Here is a 20523-nt window from a genome sequence, read left to right as displayed (position 1 = left end):
ACGTGGAAGTTGAATGTCAAGACAACCGGCTGCAGTTACGACTTCCCGTCTCTGCGCACGAGCGCGAGCTTCGGTGGCGCCTAATCAGGACACAGTGGAAAGAGGCGCACTCGAAAAGCTCATACCCAGATTGTAGCGACCCCACAGAAACACCACTGATGTTCAGCAATAATAAATCAAGAGGTGCTTCACTGAGAACAAATGAGGGAGAAAATCAACCATCAAAAGATTGCAAGGAGAAGATTACAGTCTTGTACACGTAGAAAATGCATGGAGCAATGTGCTTCTTTTTTTTTTAAGGGAAAATGAGCAGGAAAACTGATTTTTAGAGCCCAAAATGATCAATGACAGCACCTTGCACGCCATGACAGTTTTCCTCACGAGTAATTATTTGGTGTTTTGTCACATCATTTGAGACTCTGTGTAAGAGGACTCCACTTCAACATTTCCAATTTGAGAATGTTACATGACAGGGGCCATTTGGCAAAAACAATATTTAACACAGTCATGGCTTTATCAACACTACCTGAGTTACATTTAATAATTCTGTATTTATCAACTTGTTTTTTTTTTCTGAAAAGTAACAGCCCAGAGCCATTCTTTCAAGGAGTATTTCTTGTCAGTACATATAGATCTCTCTAATAATTAAAAGATAAAAGCAATTAGTTTACATAAAGTGCTATTAATCCACACATTAACCAAATCATATCTTCTAGAGGACACGGGAACCTTGACGGCTCCTTCGTTACGTCGAGTAAACCAATCCTGATTTGGAGATGGTGATGAAAGTGATGTCACAGCTGGCCAGTTAGCAGTTATCAAATTTGGGCTCCCTAGACTTAATTAGATCTTTCAACGTGAGCTCTTTTGCAATTAAAAACAAACAAAACAAAACAAAACAAAAAAACACCTCAAGGATTTGGTGCAACAAACTGAACACGCACCTTAAACACTTGTGAACAAACAAATGAACTGCAGGCCACACCAGCATCTTGGGCGATGGTTCTGTAGCTCCACAGAACCCATTTCACACATTGTATGGATCACATGGTGTTATTGCACACTGGTTTGCAAATGTAAAATGTTATCCACAGTAAAACATAATAGTACAACTCATCTTCACATTTCGACACAGTTTGACAAAGTGGCTAGTCGGGGAAACCTAGATTAGTATTGCAGTTGTTGTGGTGTTACGGTTATCTTTGCGTGGCGATGAAGAGCGACCTCTGACCTCGCTCACTTCCACCAGTAAACATGCAGGAAATTCAATGCCATATAAGACAAAAAAAAAAAAAGACCCAACGCGGAGTCAGAAAACAATAAAAAAAAAAAAAAACACGGAAAATGCAACATGTGTTCCTTTGACAACAGGAATTGAACAGTTTGTACACAAACGGAAATGCAGACAAAATAACGTGAATGGTCGTCCTGAGTCTTGCTGCTGAACAGATCGCACAAAACGCAGAAGACCGTATTGTAGCAACGTCTCTCGCTTGACATTTGTCACTCAGTTTACTCAGGATTCATATGTACGTATCTGAGTTAAAGCACAGACTGACTTCATAACCGTCTGCGTGAAATGTATGAAAAGCTTTACATGAAAAGGTTTTGCCTTTAATGGAGACCTGATTTTGAAATCTTTAGCACACCTGTAATAAACGATGAAATGAAGGGGCGTAGCTTTCCTTCAAACGGGGCACTTCTGTACCTGTGCTCTGGGGGGGTCACACTGAAGTGCGGATAACACTCATCATGTTAGTCAGACATAACAGTATAAAAGAAAGAGCAAGCGTTACATTTCTGGGCTCTGACTTCCCCTCGAAAAGGATTTAAGACAGGGCTCTCCCTTCCTGGGTGGGGCCTCACCTGTGAGCTTCCACTTAACATACAGTTTAACAGGACTCCAAAGACCTCTATTCCACAACTCCAAGGCAATCTTTGCAAAGTGTGTTCTCCTTTCTTCCATGATTAATTCAAGCTTGCACACAGATGTGTATGTATAACGTCTAACATATCTACAATGAACTCATTTGAACGCGTGAAGAAAGAAAATGACTGAGGCATCCCATAGTCAGACTGACGGCTGCCGCAGTTCAACAGGATAAAGGCTTAGGGAGGTGCAATCCATGACACCTTCCTTTGTTGAACTCCCGAACATCATCCTGAAGAGCCATGAGACAAACGACTAGCGCAGCTCCGGAGTTGAAAGTGTCCATTTAGCGTGCTGGAGAGGCGCCGATCGGCTCCTCTCACATCCCTCCAGAGCGTGTGCGCGTTTGTCTGATGCCCCCGAAGAAGTCTGTTAGTTCCACCCGAGATTCCAAGGAAAATCTGTCATGCTATACTATCAATGTTTTCACAGTTGTCACTTTATCTGTCCGACAGGATTTGTGATTTCCAAGGTAGATAACTGCAGCACCCAGAAGAGAAGAAGGTAAGTACTGTAGACGATCTACCTCACTGATCAGGTCCATCCTTAGTCTCATCATAAACCACTACTCTTTTTGGATCTGGAGCAGAGTGGGGGAAAAAAAAAGGAGGAAACGGGTTAGATCATTCAACACGTCTGTATTCAACAGATAATCCTGAATAAAATGGAAATCTTTCCACTTCTGGAATATTTTACTACAACTACTTTGGCCAACATTTGAGAACTTTGCCTTATGTTTCTTAAATAAAAACGGTTTTGCTGTTGTCTCTAAAGGTTTCAAACAGCACTCAGCCCCAGTCGTGACGGCGCGTTTCATTCTAACTAGCAGTTGGATATTCAGCTAACACAGCCTAAAACATCTCTGCACACATGCCTGTGCTGGTATCGACAGACTGTCTGGAGTAATTGCTGTATTTCACTTGCCAGCTGGCATGACTGCAGTACCAGAGGACCATACACCCGCAGTATGTCACACTCAGTAATTTTAACAGTGTCTCTGTTGGTGATTACCTTGGGTTACTTATGTTTCAGCTGTTTAGTCATAAAACAAATGTGGCCTTTTGTCTTTCAAGGATTTACTGTTACGTGATGTTAGTCCACAATATACAACTATCTGTCCTTGAGAGGCATTAATGCGGCCTTTGTGCACATTCTGACATGCAGACCAACCACAACAAAAACCTATTTGTGCAAGTCCCTACAGTGATTTATAGCAAGAAGTTAGCTAAACAAGCCTCAGGATGTTTCCCAGCAGATTAACAGTATTTATGAACTAAAACGTCAGTCAAAAAGAAAAAGATGTATATTGCAAGCACATAAAAATAGAAACCCTAACATTACACCACTGTCACGGACAGACTGTTACCAGGCCATTTTACTCGTATGAAGTTCATAGCTGGGGTTAGAATAACTCCATTAAGAGAAAAAGAAGTGATGTCAATGTTTGGATTCAGCATGTAAACAGCTTAGTCTGGCTCCTCTGTGTTTTCATGTTGATTATGTGCCGCAAGAGCTGCACAGGCCGCGCACTTATGAAGAAGAAGAAGCAGAGCTTGAAATGTCACAAACTCTGTGAGAAATAGAGCTCACAAATGAAGTGAAATGCTGAAACGGTGTTAGACTTCTAGATCTAATTCTTGTTGAGAAAACAGAGCTGAGTTCTTAAAACAGAGGTTTGGAAAAAGTGAAACCAACAAGTTGAATTTACCTTGTTTTTGCAAGTTCAAAATGAATTCCATTTCTGTTGAAGGAAAAAGGCACATTAATTCAGCATCTGCATGAATTGATCACGAAATACAAAACTGATCTCTCCAAACATTAGATAGTACTTGAACACGTGTTGTAATCCTTAAGATTTTCAAAAAACAAAACCATGTTTAGGCCACTATTGCGTTTTTTCTGCAACAGCCATTCAGTGTATTTCCAGTCTGTAATCACCTCTCTGCATATTAGTTTTCATTGTTAATGGGGGAATCTACCATTCCCAGATTCAAAGTGCCTTCCCACGCACGACATGTTCAGGAGACAACGCAGCATGAAATCCAGCGTTATGGGTTGTAATCTTATCTCATCAATATCAGCCTCACTGTTCATTTTTCACTCCCAGTCACACCAGAGCCCTGTCCCCAATGCAAACTGAACATTTCCTAATGCTTCACAATAAACGCATTCAACTGCAGAAACACAAGGTGGTTTTTACTGTGGAGCAGTTACGAAATGCACTTGTGAGTTTGTCTGGTGTCACTGTAATTTAGTATTAAACCTGAATCTCTGTTACTACCAACAACCCAGGTGTCACCAAATCAACCAGCAATTATATCTTAAGGATTACAACTTAAATGGTTACACAAATTAACTTTAGAAATGGTCAAAGTTACCTTTAGTGTGATAAGTGACAGCAGCTTTAATGTCAAAGGACCCCCAGCTACACCGTCTGCCAATGTCTTTAGAGTGGGCCTGTTCTTTAGATGAGCCAAACAACAAAGTGGTTAGTTGGCCCTGTGCAGGCTTAGCACCGTTGTCTTTACTGGGGGCTGACGCAGCAGAAGCTGCACCCTTGCCCTCAGCTTTTGTCTTTTCCTGGCCACAAGGCTGCAGCTTGTTCTCCTCCTCACTCGTCACACAAGCAGGTGAACAAGCATTAGACACATTGCAAGGGGCACAAGTCCTTTTCTCAGGGTCTTGAGCCAAAGTGCCAGGCTCCAAGAATGTTGGGCTAACATCAAAGCAGGGCTGGGCAGCCTTGGCCGCAACAGCTTGACACTCGCTTTGAGGTGTGACCACAGTAGTTTTGTCCTCTGCAGGCACCTGGCCACTTCCTCCTTCTGGCCCCAAGTTGGGCTCATTGATGAAGGAAAGCCCCCACTGATTCTGGAAGATATCTCCCAAGGCTTTCTGATTTGTCTGAGCAGCCGGTGGGTCGAGGTGACGAGCACTAGGGAGCACAGGTTGCATATTTAAAGGGTAAATTAAAAGAGTACACTTTCTAAGCTCATATGCTTCTCCATCTATAGGACTAGTTGTAGAGCTACAGTTACTTTCCAAAGGAGATGCTACATTCTCGCCACTTGGGATAGATGGGGCTGGTGGAATACTACTAGCAGCAGGAGCAAAGAAGGTACCCACTGGGCAGCCGTTTCCATTTCCAGAAACAGGACCATTAGTAAAGCTAGCTGAGGTGATAGTTTTCATAGCAGACATGGGAACCTGCGACAGTCTAACAGGAGGAGGCAGTGCCTCTCCTCCACCTTGAGCTACTTTGTTGAGGTTTTCTTTTACTTTACTTGCATAACTGATCTTGGGAACAATTTTAGCACTGCTATTGTCCACAGGAAATACTGGAGGGGGCTTGAACAAAGTCCATGAGTCCTCTTTTGAAGGTGAGGAAAGCTTGGCTTTGTGCCTTTCCTCAGTCTTTTTACCAAAGGTGCCAACTGTTTTGCCATCAGAGTTTTTCCTCTGAGATTCACCCATTGAAGCCTCTGACGTAACAGCCCGTCTCCCTGCTGACTGAGCTTCGACTTTATGGGTGGCTCTAAAGCCGTCAAGTCTGGAAGTCACTCCCTTCTCGGCCGCCTCGAGATTAAAAGCCCCATGCTCCTGTGTAGTGTTGCCCTGCTGCATGTCTTTCTCCTTTTCTCTAATCACATTATCAGTGTTCTTTGCGTTGTTACATCTGGCCTTGCGTTTCTTCGGAGTCGTATATCCACCTTCAGAGCCGCTGCCATCATTGTCCTTGCTAGAATAGCCATTTGTAATTAAGCCACAGTTTACAACGCCATTTTGAAGCAACACAGAGTCTTTCTTATCCAAAGGTTGGCCCTCATGATGATTCAAATCCAAGGCCTTTTCCTTGTCATTTTTAAGGTCCATATTCTTCTTATGGTCCAATCCTTTGCTGCTCACTTTTGGAACAGTGGTGTACAGCTTTTGTGTTGACTTCTGCTTCACATTTGTATTACTTGTGTGTCTGTTACCATTGCTGTTGGGGGGATGTGACATACCAACAGTATCAGACAGATGTGGATTCTTCTCCCCCTCCTCCTCACTGATGTTTACTTTTTTATTGCCTGAAAGGGGAAGCAAAATCAGTTTATACTGAAATGATAGAGCACCTCAGTCATTCCTTCAGACCTTGCAGAAAACTGCCCCAACTGCAAGAAATTTTACAAAAACACAGTGTCAACTCATTTGACCTTTACCACTTAGGGAAAATAACTTTACACAAGAACTATTTTGGCGTACTGTGTAAAATAATTAGTATTTGTAATGCAGTAATGAAAAATACAGGACTCATAATTCACTAAACCTATGAAATGATTATGGTGCAGGAACTACACTACATGTTGCATACCATCATACTTGCATGTAACTCATATTTCAAAATTATGTCAATTATCCACATATCACTCACATTTATAATTACAAATGTGCCATCCACACAGATTTTAAGTGGTGTTTCTTATGCAAACCATGATCGATTTAGTGTGTTAGGATAACTTCATCTTTTATAAGAAATGATCGCAGCACTCAAATATTGTTGTCCAGCAACTTATATCCTAAGCAGTGAGACAAAGAAAGGAAAGGTACCTGACAAGAGATAAAAATCTCCATGCCTTTGCAAATGAACTTTCATACTGATGCCTGAAAATGTATCGCCGAACACATTTCAAGGTGAGCTGGGTACTCACTGTATTTAATCAATTGTGGACATATACTTCACAGCTGTAAACTGCAGCTGGACTAGTAGCTGATTCTATATTTTGAGAACATCTGATCTGCCACCAAATACAAGGTGCTGCAAGGTGTAAAGGGATGGCTCAGAACAGCATTTATGAAATACATTAGTACTGGCACTGAGCCACAAATCGGTGTATGCATTGCTCAGACTCATTGGAACTGCTGTGTCAACGTGGGGCTTCTCATTAAATGGTGCTGCCCCTCATGTCTGTAGGCTCAGTACACACAGTGTCTGCATACAGACTCGCTTCTCGTATTATAGAGGGGCAGGTTCTCGCTTATTTGCAAGCAAACATGTTGGCATAGTTGCCAGCAAACGTAAGGTGCATGCTTACAGTGTCTGTTCAATCATATCTTTAACATAATCGAGCTGCTGCGTGGCTTCACGTTGACTGAACAACATGCAACAGGCCTGTCAGGGATGGCTAGCTTTAGCTAATGTCAACTAGCCAGCGACTCGTTTGGTATTAACACGTCTTGACTATGACCAGAAGGAGGCTATCTTATGGCCATAGCCAAACCAGCGACGCAATTAAGCAAAAGCCGACAACGCCATGCCAGCAGAGCAAAGTACCGTCGCTGTACAAAAAATTCTTAACTAGCCAGGTAACTATAGCATTAGCTCGCAGTGATATTCTAACATGGCCGACAGGAAATGGCAGCTCAGAACATTCCAGTGGAGCCGGCTCGTTTTCCTCTCCTGGACACAAGCACGCTGAAATGAATAAGATGAAGCTTTGGCCACTATAGAAGGCGACTCGCCATGCACATGTCACGGTTAATGCGTTTATAACACATGGTAACCCAGCCGGGTTTTCTGACATGATTTAGCTGCATTTGCAAAAGAAAAATGGGTGGTGAAACCGGCGCACAAGGTCAATCCCCGATATGTCAAACCACCACCAGCGACAACTGTCACGCAACGTCAGCTAGCCATGTAGCTAGCTCACTTAATAGATGTTTCTGATCCGACAGTGGTCAGCTAGCGGTTTTCTCAGTTAGCTACTCACCAACTGTAACGTTCTTAAATAATTCCGGTCAACGGCACATAGTTTGAATAAACAGCTAGCTAGCAGGCTGAGCCCCCCCATCACGATGGAGTTCACGTTAGTTAGCAAATGCTAGTCGGCTCGTTGACATTAGCTGAGTAAGGCTAGCAAGCGTTAGCTCACTTTTCCGGATGGCCCAACCTGTTTTCTTCGTCTGCGTTTCCTGATGCTGGCGCTGGAAGTGGCTCTGATCATTTTTTAGACAAGTTGGGTGTTGAATAGAGTGTCTGTCCTCTCCCTGGTGGTGGTATTTCTTGTCTTGTGCCCGATCTTTGGGCTGTTCCTCCATTGAAGTGTAGGATGTCGGACTTGTTCAACCAATATGTTAGCTCACTGGGTAAGTACAGAGGAGTCCAATCACTACCAGAGTAAAACGGAAGCTATTTGAAGCCTCTGTAAACGTCAGCAGTAAACGTCTAAAAATGGCTCTGTTTTGGGTGGTCACCGTCACTGGATGCCATGTCGAGTATTTGACCAGAGTTGTGCAGCGAATATTTTGCAGGACTTTTAAGATTTTGGCCGATGTTAAAAGTGTCATCCCACACTAAAATAACGGGCAAGCGATATAATAGAAAAAAAAAAAAAAAAAATCTTTTGAGGGAGGGGATAACGGGGTGGGGTTCGAGCATGAACTAAAATCATATGACCGGAGACGCTGCCACGTCTCCAGCCAGTGGACACCTTGGTGGAGGGTCCCAGGGAGACCAGCCCCTCTTCCAACATGGAAAAGCAACTTACTGCAAATGTCCTCAAACATCCCTGATTCATTTTAGTGTTTTACCACATGCAGAATGAATGTTGATGTTTTATACATTTGTGCCAAAAGGAGAAAAAATAATACTATGATCGGAATTTATGTGCAACATGCACCTTCCACCAGGAATAACACCTTTTTTTTTTTTTTTTTTTTTTTTACATACTTTGTCTTTGCATATTTTATATCCTGTTCTGTAATATATTCTATATGCTATTTATCTTGGTGGCTCAATTATAAATCCCACTTTTCACATATGAAAGTAGGTAGGGTTCTCCAGTCCAAACTCATCCCCCTCTATCTGCCTACATCCACAAAATCAAGGAGAGCATATCGCTTGGAAAGGGTCCCATCACTGTGAAACATCAACAGAGGAGGCTTTTATCTGGTATGCATTTATTTAAAACGTTAGCATTTGTCCCCAGTCAGCGTTTGGGTGGAGCAGTGGGCATGGTAAGTCAATATAGTATTAAACATCACGTGTGGAGGTTTGTATTTCCTCAATGCGTGTGCTCCTTCCATCCTTTCAGCACCATTTAAGCAAAATGCTTTCTTAAATGCCCCACAATTAAGACATCCGTTGGGACCAGGCTTTAAGTTTTCGTCCCCAGACTCTACTGAGCGAGGGAAATCACCCTCTGATTTAATGTGTGGATCTGGCTTAATCGCTCATCTGCGACAAACAAAGAGTAAAAGCATATTAAAAGGTTTGGATGGATTAGAACAACTGACTCACTGAGTGACAGCCATAGTTTAGGCTGACATTTGGGGCCTGCAGCAATTCAAAACCTCATTCAAAAATGGTTGGAAATAAGATGGCTAGATAGATGATGATGCACATTTAAATCTTGTGTAATTAACCATTTGTAGAAAAGGGTAGTTTTTCTTTTTTGCCAGGTTAATTTTACAATTTGTAAATATAAAAAAACAAATGAAATTTTAATTTCAATTCTACATAAAAAAGTCCCAAACAGCCAGAGATCCTCATCCCGTAGAGTGCAAAGGAGAGTCTCTCCTGCTGTATAATGTGGTGACACACTGCAACGTGCTCACATAGAGCATAAACAAGTGAACACCACCCTCTTGTGGCTAAAGATACAAAATCTCAGATTTTGCACATGAGATGAAAAATGAGAAGTAGCGAGGGTCAAGCAGTTCATTCTGCTGTCAAAACAAAGGTTATAGAAATGTGAGGAAACACTTTAGAAAAACTTTCCTGAGGTTCTGTCGCTTTTTCGGATATGGTTTATGTTCTCTTAAGCCCATGCCATATTCAAGTACTCATAGTTGTGTCACTGATGAAGAGCTTAAAAAGATAAAGATATAATTCATATTTTCCAACATAAAATCTGAAATCTATTTATAGGAAGAGCCCATCTGCATTTCACACAGACTCTCAGAGCTGATGTATGCAGCCCTGCTCCTCCTACTGCGCTGTATATGCATGTGACAGCTACCTTTTTAAATGAAATATTAATATGACAGCTTCATTTTACAACAAGATTTATTTTTAATGTGAGAGTAGGTTTGTAGAGATGGACCTGGTCTTCAGGTGTGTGCACAGAAATTCTAATCTATCAATATATTAAAAATGCCATGCAGTGTGAGGTACCGAGCAAGCCATGGGATCAATTACATTATCACAGTGGCATTCTGTGCCACATGACAGTAGAGTATGAGAGGGAAGACAGATCTAAATTCAGTGCTGGAGAGATGCTTCTGGCCTTAGAGAAATCCTAGTTTAATATGATAATTTAAATGTTAGAACTGATAATTAAATGTTCAAATGATGCGTAATGTTTGTGGTTTAGATCCTGCCATTGTGTTACATTTGTCCTCATACATAAAAAACCTGGATTCAGTATTTCAAATTAAAGTATTTCTTTATTTCATACTGACCAACAAAGACTTTCGGAGAAATGCTCGTTTCTTAAGGGAAAAATACACAGAGACAACATATTCTCAGTGTATAACTTAGTTAGACTTTGTTAAACACCAACACAACAACCATTATGCAGGCCTGAGGGGAACTCGGTACAAGTTAAGAAACACGTTCTGATAACTGTTCTACACCAAATAAGCCGATCTGAACAGGGTCTTTAGGCAAGAAATAATAATAAAAGATAAACACTATTTGGCTATGTGTGTACCATGCTGTATCAATATACAGTGATGTCTACAAATCCCAGGACAGTGTATCCTTTACTTCTTTATGCATGAAATACCTTCATTTAAATTTGAGAAACATTTTGAGAACAGACTACTCCAGTCTTTATCAGTGATAGGATTCAAAATGTGAGTGAACTTGGAAATATTCTGATGAAAACTATAGTCGTGTCATTAGAAATAGCATGACATCCTAGATTTGCAGCCTACAAAAAAACTAAATATTTTCATTTATGTGTTTCACATGTCTGTAAAGCTGCAGCCAAGGTGAGACACAGAGCCGAGCTGCTGCTGTTTCAAAGTTCCTGCCTGTTGTGATGTGTGTTTAGCCTCTGTGATATGAAACCTGCTGACCATGGCACCAGTAAAAGAAGTGCACAATAAAAACCGTAGGCCTGGTGAAGCTACAACAACTGCATGTACAGAAATCTGTCCAAAAAACGTGTTCGTTGATGTTCTTAAGATTCCGACTGTACACACATACTGAAACCCTGACGTGTAATGCATAAAGCATCAGTGCCAATAAAAAGTGCATTTCTTTGGAAGGATTAAAAATTTAAAGAGACCGATGGACTCTCCCATGTCATGGAATTTCCAAATGGCACCGGACATGCAGTCACAACGCATCTTCCACGGCTCAGCTGAGGACTCTCAGCCTGTAAATGTTTCAGTGAAGAGAGCAGAATTAAAGGTATCCAGTGTCTCTGTGGTCCTCAGTCGTTGTGTTGTCACAGTGCAGCTAGGAGGTCCTCATGTCGTAGAACTTTGTAGGTAAGCCAGTAGAGGACGTTAAACATGAGGAAGCTCATTGGGAAAAGAGCTCGGGAGATGGTATCAATCCTCTTTGCCCGATCCACAAAGCGCCTGCGTATGTCATAGAAACCTAAACCTGGAGGTAAATCGGCAAACACTGGCGTCGCATCCATGTCCGGTGCACTTCCTGCTGACAGTGCAAGTCCAAAACTCTGAAAGAGCAAACCCTGCTGTGCCAGCTCCTCCTCCTGGAAGAAAAAGACACAGCACAGAATAACCATCGGCCCCTAGTGAGAATCTCACAGCTGAAGTGATGTCTGCTTTCTCCTCGAGCCACTGATTGGCTGCTGTTAAACTGAGCGAGGCGACAGAACATACCCTGGCACAGACAGTGCACTGCTGGGCTACGTTCCCATGAGAAGCATTGTTCCCTGACATGTTGTTTCCTTTCACCTTGCTGTCTCCACTTGCCTGCTGATGAGGAGAAATAACACACCATCAGACATACTGCACTGATCAAAGGCTTTGCAGCCACAACTCTACTATGTTGCACGCGTGTTTCAAATCTTGTCCACTGGCGAGTGATCATCATCTATTTCTCATGATGTGAATACAAGTCTGACCTTAATACGAGACAGCTCTCAGAGCAAATTTCAGTGCTATTGCAGAATCCCAACATATGAAGTACAAAGGGTTCAAGCAGATGTTTTGTTAATTGTGTTATGAATTTTGCAAGGTATTAATGAATCCCACAGCTGCTGTCATACCGCTTCATTTAAGAAATATGTTGTCTTTAAAGCTGGTTTGGCCTATTTTGTCTTCCCTATTTTTCTTCTTTCTCCAAAGTGAGGCAGCAATACGTTGGGAACATGCAGCCAACAGTGGAATAAGGTGATGGCTCGAATTAATTACAGGTCAGTGCTGCCTGCATCTCCGGCCGGAGTGCAACATGCAGCTGAGTTATGTAGCTCGTGCATAGCTGGGCGCAGGGAATAGCAGGTGACAGCCGCCCGAGGGGCTGAGGGGGTGGGTTGCACTCACAGTTCTCTGCCGCTGTTGCTCTTTGAGCTTCTTCCTCAGTCTGAAGAACTCCTTGTGCTGGCGTGAAACAAAATTCACGGCCGCATACTCTAGTAGTGCAGCAAACACAAAAAGAAGACACACGGCCATCCAGATGTCTATGGCTTTCACGTAGGACACCTGTGAAATGCGAAAATCCAATGGGTGGCATCATTCTGGCAACATTAGCGTTCGTGTGATGCTCGGCGGTGACATGAAAGAAAGATGGAGTAGCAAAAGTGAAATACTCATTATGCATGCTGGTCCCTGTCAGTGTTATATGTTTATTGGTCAAGAATCATGAAAATGCTGTGCAGTACTTGAGTAAATGTTATTAATTATTTTCCACCGCTGATGCTAAAAGATTGAAAATAATATCAAAATATCAACCTCCTTCTAACTTTTGTTTCTTTTCTGCCTTTTTTTTTAGCAGTAGAAATTCAGTAAATTTACTGCAGTTGTGTACATTTTTACATTGAAGCCTTTTTATAATATAGGTCTTTAAAAACTTCACAGATAAAACATCTTAGAAAATATAATGCACCGCTGCAGTTAAAAGCAGTTAAAATTAGCTGCACCCTGACCAGCTACAGCATCAAAATGCATGTTAATACATCAACAATTCTAAAAATAATCCAGTATTATAAAATATGCAGTGGTTCAACACTCTGAAAAGGGCCATTCTGCATAATCAGTACCTTTGATACTCAAGGTACATTTTACTGAAGTAAAAATATTCATGTTTTTACATGTAGTCGAGCATTTTTATGTGGTGGTGTTACTACTTTTATTTAAGTAAAAGGATCTGTGTACTTCTTCCATTACTGCATTGTCAAACATTTACGCAGTCTTGTCTATTTCAACGTCGAGGCCGTTAACTGACTATCAGGGCTTAGTGCATGAAATCTGGCATTGAATTGAATTATAGTAAACAATGGCTGGCTTGCGTTCTCTACTACAAAGTACCTCAAACCAAACTTGCCTCACCTTTGGGAGGGAGGCCCTGGAGCCAGAGCTCTGCGTGGTCATGGTGAGCACCGTAGTGATCCCCAGTCCCACCCTGGCCGGCGCCGCGTCCATGTTGATCCAGAAGGACACCCAGGACAGGATGACAGTGAGCAGGCTCGGTATGTACATCTGGATGAGGTAGTAGCCCATTTGACGCTCCAGGTAGAATTTGACCTCAATGCAGGTGAATTTACCTAACCACAGGAGGAGATACAGGTACAAACTGACAGTCTTATTAGAAGTTGATTAGCAGGATGTATTGAGGATGCTAGTTGGTAGGTCGGCGTGTGTCGTGTACCTGTGTTGTAGTGTTTGGTGCAGTACCCGAGGCCTTTCTCCTCATTGAGCACAAACTGAGGGAGCATCAGATCGTCGGCCACCTGCACCGCTCCCACATCCAGCCATTCAAAAATAAGATCATTCATGGTGTAGCCAACTAGATTAGAGAGAAAGAGAGGGTGTAAAACATGCAGTAAGTCCATGATAAAATCCATATATGTTTTCAAGCCTGCTTTGAAAGCTCCAACTCACAGCTTTCGAGCTGCATCGTACACGTCTGGCTGTCCATGGGGAAGTTTTTCAGATCCATGGGACAGGAAAGAGTGAGTGTCAGCCTGGAGCACAGAGACAGAAACACCGTAATGGTACAGGAATGGTGTGCAAAATGAAAAGGTGATACCCTCGCACTGCATCCTCGCTGGATGTCCAGCTAGCCCACAGCGCTGAATGCACAGCACCAGCCATCTCCGGCTTCTGTGTCACTCAGACCCTTTTTACACACTCACCCTACATTACGGGTCACACAGAGCGGCTCCAACCTCTATGTCCCCCCGTCCATCTGTCGAGTCCACTGCGCCCCACACAAATCACACGAAGGACTGACAGATGCTGACTGACAACATGTCAGCCTTTATGGAGGGCCTGACGTCAAAGGGACTGAGATCACAGCACCACAATCAGTAAAAACAGGAGAGTGTGTCCCCCTCTCCAAAAATAGAATATGCTGCTCCTCAATAGAAGTGTTAGCGGGGACTGTACTCATGTCCAATAACTTTTTTGTTTAGTCATGATGTCTTTTACTGCTCATTTCAAGCACCCTTCTCCTCTTTATTCCAGCAAGGACAAACTTAAGCATCTTACACAAATGAGCAAAACTGCTGAGAGGAGAAAACTGAATGATCCTAATTCAATGTCATCCAGAGACCAAGTGGTGAGCAGTATGTACTTGATTGAGGGCAGAAATCTTTTTTTTTTCCCTGTTATTTTATGGGGGGGAACATAAAGTTGCTAATCTGGAAATCTATGGAGTTCGTCGTGGTTAGGGCTTATTTTTACTGTTCAGTAAGCAGAGAAGCAGCTGATGATTTAGGTCATGTTTAACATAATTGCTAATAGAGCTTTGAACGTTGCTTTCTTATATTCTAATGAAACTTCCCACCCATTACGCTACAATTCACCACGGCTTCAGTGCCACTTTACTGACCTGATTCTGTTTTAGCCTGCGGTTATTGTTTAATATGAACTTGCTCACAGTGAGTGCTGGACAGCACGATGACAACTGAACTGAACTGGAGTGAAACAAACATGTTGTTGGCAGTGGCGCTGCCAAGGGTAGACCGAAGAGGGCCACAGCCACCCGGGTACAATCGCTGCCCCCCCCACCAGTCGCATGTGCTTAATATGCTTCTATTTGATATTTTACATTAGATACAATTCATTTAAATCAATAATGTATATCTTTTTTGTAATAGTTTATGTGAAATACAGTAATGAATGCATAGAGTGCCAGCTGCTTTTGTCCGTCCGTCACTGCATCACAGCCTCCTCCGACCTGCCCCATCTGGCCACTCCTATGCAAAATCTGGCTGTTGGACCATATATTTAAAGGTTTAGGCTACAACACATAAAGGTAGAAGTTCACATTCATTTGTACACTTAATGAGGCATGGAACTGGGTTTGTAATGTCTGACAGAGGTACAGTACATGCTGGTGCATTTTTCAGACAGATTTACAGTAAAAAAAAAACAAAAAAAAACAAGAAAAAAACAGGGCACCTGATGCTGTAGAGGACATTTCCATTTTGGAATATCCGAAGCAGTTTGTTGTCTGTTGTGACCTCGTGAAAGTTTGCTCCCTTTTCATTTGCAAAGAACAGGTCAGGTTTCCAAATGGAGTCCAACATTGAGGGGTCCAGGTCCAGAGAGTCATCTGGATACTCCTTATAAGCCAGGCGAGGGTCATTCCACTGCTGTCGCAGGAAAACATTGAGCCGGTAGTCCTACAGTATGGAAGGAAGTCATAATTAGAAATGAAACTATAGGTAAAGAACCAAAATATATAGCTACAAGGGGCAATTGTGGAATTCATGCCAGAGTAGGATCACATTGAGATTTAATATGTTCTCAGACATATTCAGTAACATTGCACTATTTACCTTAAGTATGTACATTTGACTCTGGTGTTATTTTAATAAACCTTGTGAGAGGGCCAAGATCAAATGAACAGGGACAAGTCACAAGCAAGACACAAATGAACCTGCGGCATCTCTCAGCAGGTGGAGCGCTGGGCCCACGCAAACTCTGTGTGAGCACAAAAACGCTGGCAAACACGCTTAAGTGCCCATAATTTGAACGACAGAAAAGTCCACTCGTAATATCATCAATTAAAATTTGATGATCCTCCCTAGAGGCATTTTAGAAAATGCATGAGGTTTCCTAAACTTGAATAAATCAGAGAGAAAAAAACCGTCCCCAAACACTCTCCATGCGCCTCATAAATAAGCGATGGTCCCTTATTTGACAGAGACAGAGATATGAGGAAATCATAGCTGACATTATGTAATGAACTTGCAAGATGGTGTTTACAGTCATTAATTAGTCATAATCTAATGACAGTATGTTTAGGCATCATGAAACTTGCTCCAAATGGCCCCTCCGAACAGAGGGAGAAGAGCCAGCAACACTTAACATGGATAAACACCAGAGAGTGTGATGCATCTGATACATGAGAATTCAGCAGCTCTGCTAGACTGAAATCCCTCCACTGAAAGCGACTTCAAGCAGCTGAGGCTGTTTAAAGCGTGTTAAATAAATGATGATTTATTATTAGAAATTCAATTTCCCAGCAGTGTGTAAAGTACTTAGAAGGCATAAGCTGGTGCTGCACGGTGGCGACAGGTGTCCGTGTCAGAAAAAAGATGACTGGTGATGCTGTTGTCAAACCCTTCGCTGTCGTATGTCTGTCTTTGATAGTTGTGTCTCTTCTGTTGTGGCTGCACAGTATTTGTCTGACAGTTGTCACAGACACAAGAATTTCTGAATGAACAATAAAAAACTAATTATAATTAGCCCCGTCTTTACCAGCTGCAACACTGAAGTAATGCTCACACGATTGAAATCCAATAATGTAATATATTCTGAAATGGGACATTTTGCGTTAATGACTTTTATGTCTTTCTTTCTTCTTCTTCTTCCACTGCTGTTGAAACAATAATAAACTGACAACAAATCGATTATGACAGTGAGGCCTGCAGACACCTGAGTAGTTTTGTAGGCATCACTTTTATGGTCTTTCTTATCAAAGTGGCACAATTGTTGTGCAAAGCATTGCATTGGAAAGTCCAAACTCTTCCTCGACTACCGTCCCATGCAGTAAGTCAGAAGCTTACTGATGGTGCAGGCAGCAGTTATGTGAGTGATCAACAAGTCTACTTGATGTAAAACCTGATAATGGAAGACCAGGTGCAGTGATACAGATGCCAAGACAGATACAGTGAAATTGTTGCTGAAATAAAGTGTAAAACCTCGACTTCTTGGAGGTCCATACTGTGGGACTCTGCTGCTAAATTTAAGATCTTTGAGGTGATTATAATGGAGATTGGCCCGACGACCAGAATTGCCACTTGTAGTTACATTTGCTGCTGAAATCTTTGTTTCAAGTGAAGACGAATAGTCAAAGAAGGTGAGATTTCACTGCATTTACAGTCCAACAATCAGATGATAAAATCAGTTGTTCTCATGCTTATCTGCTGTACCTCCCATCAGACTGCAGCTTTCCTATCATCCAAACAAAGGGTGAGCACTGAGGGATACAAAGAAAACTCTCACCATAGTTGTTTCAGTGATGGAGCCGAAGCTGTTGATGAAGATGTTACAGGTGACATTGACGGGAGGACCTGATGGAAGCAGAGCGTCATCACACACCACAGTCACACTGGTCTCTCAAATACCACTGATGATGTTTTCAGAAGAGGGCGCATGAAGTATTGAAGGCGGCAAAGAGCAGCGCATTGAAAATAACATCTGCTTGTTCTCCTCATAATGTGCCACGCTGTGTCCTGATAAATAGACTTATGCGAGATAACCAGCATGAAATCGTGTTGTCATTTCCAGTGCGCTCCCATTAGTGTAGTCCATCTGTCAACCACTGAAACTTTAAATATTTCAGCGACTCATTCCCTAAGAGGCAATAATTTATTGATTCTCCTTTAGTTACATTAGTGTATATATAGATAATCAGCCGGGATTTACCCAGCATGCACTGACAAGGATGTGGAGCAAGTATGAAATATATATGAAATGTGACCCCAGAGACTGAGGGGGAAGTATGTCAGAGAGAATCTGCTTGCTTCACTCACAAAGGGGGGATCAAGGCTGGCTTGGAAAAGGCCTGTGGGGCAACATATGAGGGTTAACTGCACTGTTCTGACAAGGAAAAAAATGTGAAAGAGAAGTCTGTGTAAAAATATCATGACCTAAGGCTGTGGGTCAGCATAAAAACAGTAACGACACATGACAAAAAAAGAAAGGGAAAAGAAGACTCCTGCGTGAAGACATCACAGCCTGCAGCGTCTCTCACTTCTCACCCATCTGTGAATGATTTGTGCTACTTCACTGCCCGGATTGTTATGCAAAATGAGCAGCGCGCCTTCTCACACCTGTCCCAACAGAGGAGGCCCTCCCACTGCACGCCACAGTGTGTTACCTTTGAAGTTTGGTCTGATGCGAGCGTCGTAGCCAGATGTGCGTCCCATCAGTTTGTCCAGAAAGTCAGACGGAGAGGGGGGCTTGGTCGCCCGGCTGGGGTATTTCATCTCCTTGCAGAGCACAGACCTGCCAGGTGACGGGACAACCAACTCTGGATGCACTGATATGTATATGTATATATGTCTTTTTTGTTCTTAATATTTAATACCTCCAGTTTTCCCTCAGGAAAAGTTTGCTCTTATTCATACTAATTATTTTATCATTTTAGCTGTTTTACTGATCAGCATCATGCATTCTGTACTGTTTACAGTATTCAGACTAAATATGTTAAACATTGTTTTTGTCTGTTCAGAATAATCCTGCGTCTTACTTTTAACATTATTTTTTTAAATTATAGATTAGAAAATATTTCATGCATCATTCGTCTCACTTTAAAGGAGCAGTAATGCTGACATGCCTCTCAGTCAAAGCAGCACAAACATCATCTAATGTCTAATGTCAGCGCTTATGCAGCCAATGACAGATGGCTGAAAACACAGTAAATACAGTCAAACAAGCATGCATTCACATTACGGTGGCTGACCAAACAGCAATTTACAGATTTCCCCTATAAATAAGTTCAAATACACTACAAATTCAAACTGTCTCTTACCTGCCTTGCAGAAAAATTACAGGTGAAGCCCACACCACACAAAAGATGTGCAACAGCATTCTGAGCTGAGCAGAAGCAGTAGATGTAAGAGCAGCAGAGGAGAACTGAGAGAGCAAAGAAAAGCAGACATGCAGGGAACTTGTTGTTGCTCTTCCAGCCGGGCTCTGTCTTCTGGACTCAGCTGAACGTCCCTCCCCTCTCTGCAGGTGTAAAATACAGGAAGCTGCTGCTGTATAATTCAGAATGCTTTTTTTTTTTTCCTGCCCGTGTTTGTGAGGATGACTTCAAGCTTTATCTCTTTTTTATAGCCATATGCATGTTCAAGGAATTACTGCAAGAATATTTAAAGAGACAGAAGCATTTTCAAAGCGGAGCGCGCTTCATGACAGCATCAGAGGAGCAGACATATTTGGGATTCCGACATTATGTTTACAATTTTAGACAAAAATAAGAGGTGGAATTTATGATAAATAAAAAAAGTAAAGGCATGTTTTTAATAAGATGCCATATTTGACCATTGATCAAGCATTTGTTGATTAACTACACAGCACTCCAAGTGATTATTAAACTGAATATTGGATTTCAACACCATAAATGAAGATCACCGTCTGTGAAATGAGAGCACAGATATCCTCGACATAGTCTACTTTTACATATTGTGGTGATAAATTGTGTGTGGCAAAAAAGGCAAAATGATCAGTGTGTAACTTCATATAGCGTGAATGTGTCGATGAGAGAGATCTGATCATTTAAATCAGCTGTATAAATGATGAACGTGCTTTGTAATCACAGCGAAAGGGAAACAGGACGAAGGCATCGAGCTCTAATTAAATTAACTGTAACACGTCCTTTTCAGTGTCAGCACACATCCAGAGGTTATTTAGCCTATCTTTAGCAGAGCTGTCCAACGTTTCTGGTCTAATTATTTCATCTTTAAATTGCCAGACAAATCCACATATAAATGTGAAAGCGTGTGTTTATTCCTCCATACAGAGGGGGAGGCAGTTCAGCCATTTACTCATGTAAAATTAATGTCAAAGAAAGCGATGGGACATTATGGCTGCACGTGTGGGCCTCACACTTGAGAGGCCGCTCTGCACTTCGCTCTGCAGCCCACAGTGTCAAATAGGATAAGAAATGTGTGAGAATACAACACACGAGTGCATTCCTAATAACAAGAAGTCCACAGTAGGAAAAAGAAGCAACGCTTCTGCATGCTTGAACATCTGTACTTCCAGATGAGATATGTAGGCCAAGCTTCATTTTGCCGTTTTTGTCAGAGGGCACATTGGCTCTAATTAATTAGATTGTACTTCTGCACACTGTAAAAGGTACTGGTTAGGTGCAGCTTCACACATTTAAGTGCCTTCACTTCATTTAAAAGGTCCGATCGCTACAGTTCACATGTAGGACCCCAGTGAATTTA

At 42.1% G+C, this 20523-nt stretch overlaps 2 protein-coding genes across 3 annotated transcripts; both read right to left on the bottom strand.

Moving 5' to 3' along the window:
- Positions 1-285: 285 nt before the first annotated feature.
- nufip2 (nuclear FMR1 interacting protein 2) lies at positions 286-8187 on the bottom strand. Of its 2 annotated transcripts, none has more exons than XM_076750718.1 (4): positions 7861-8187; positions 4309-6000; positions 3639-3671; positions 286-2510 (listed from the first exon to the last, which is right to left on the bottom strand). In XM_076750718.1, the coding sequence occupies exons 1-4, from the start codon at positions 8006-8008 to the stop codon at positions 2458-2460; spliced, it is 1926 nt and encodes a 641-aa protein (XP_076606833.1). In that variant the 5' UTR covers positions 8009-8187; the 3' UTR covers positions 286-2457. The 2 variants fall into 2 exon arrangements, with proteins under 2 accessions (XP_076606833.1, XP_076606832.1); XM_076750717.1 differs by having other exon boundaries at positions 7843-8074.
- A 2214-nt stretch (positions 8188-10401) lies between these two features.
- LOC143332529 (glycine receptor subunit alpha-4-like) lies at positions 10402-19261 on the bottom strand. Its single transcript, XM_076750100.1, has 10 exons — positions 19098-19261; positions 18444-18571; positions 17567-17634; positions 15515-15738; positions 13991-14073; positions 13758-13895; positions 13439-13653; positions 12434-12592; positions 11771-11866; positions 10402-11640 (listed from the first exon to the last, which is right to left on the bottom strand). The coding sequence occupies exons 1-10, from the start codon at positions 19154-19156 to the stop codon at positions 11368-11370; spliced, it is 1443 nt and encodes a 480-aa protein (XP_076606215.1). The 5' UTR covers positions 19157-19261; the 3' UTR covers positions 10402-11367.
- Between the last annotated feature and the right edge of the window lie 1262 nt (positions 19262-20523).

The sequence above is a fragment of the Chaetodon auriga genome, chromosome 15 (genome assembly GCF_051107435.1).
Source record: "Chaetodon auriga isolate fChaAug3 chromosome 15, fChaAug3.hap1, whole genome shotgun sequence".
Lineage (NCBI taxonomy): Eukaryota > Metazoa > Chordata > Actinopteri > Chaetodontiformes > Chaetodontidae > Chaetodon > Chaetodon auriga.
This window is presented reverse-complemented; position numbering and strand designations above follow the sequence as displayed.

Excerpts from the sequence above, each read along its gene's own strand:
- nufip2 (XM_076750717.1), bottom strand. The coding sequence starts at position 8,008 with ATGGAGGAACAGCCCAAAGATCGGGCACAAGACAAGAAATACCACCAC. Across the intron at positions 6,001-7,842 it reads AGGTTGGGCCATCCGGAAAA|GCAATAAAAAAGTAAACATC; the intron begins GTGAGCTAACGC and ends TTCCCCTTTCAG. Across the intron at positions 2,511-3,638 it reads TTTGAACTTGCAAAAACAAG|ATCCAAAAAGAGTAGTGGTT; the intron begins GTAAATTCAACT and ends ACTCTGCTCCAG.
- LOC143332529 (XM_076750100.1), bottom strand. The coding sequence starts at position 19,156 with ATGCTGTTGCACATCTTTTGTGTGGTGTGGGCTTCACCTGTAATTTTT. Across the intron at positions 15,739-17,566 it reads CCATCACTGAAACAACTATG|GACTACCGGCTCAATGTTTT; the intron begins GTGAGAGTTTTC and ends TCCATACTGTAG. Across the intron at positions 14,074-15,514 it reads AATGTCCTCTACAGCATCAG|GCTGACACTCACTCTTTCCT; the intron begins GTGCCCTGTTTT and ends TCTGTGCTCCAG.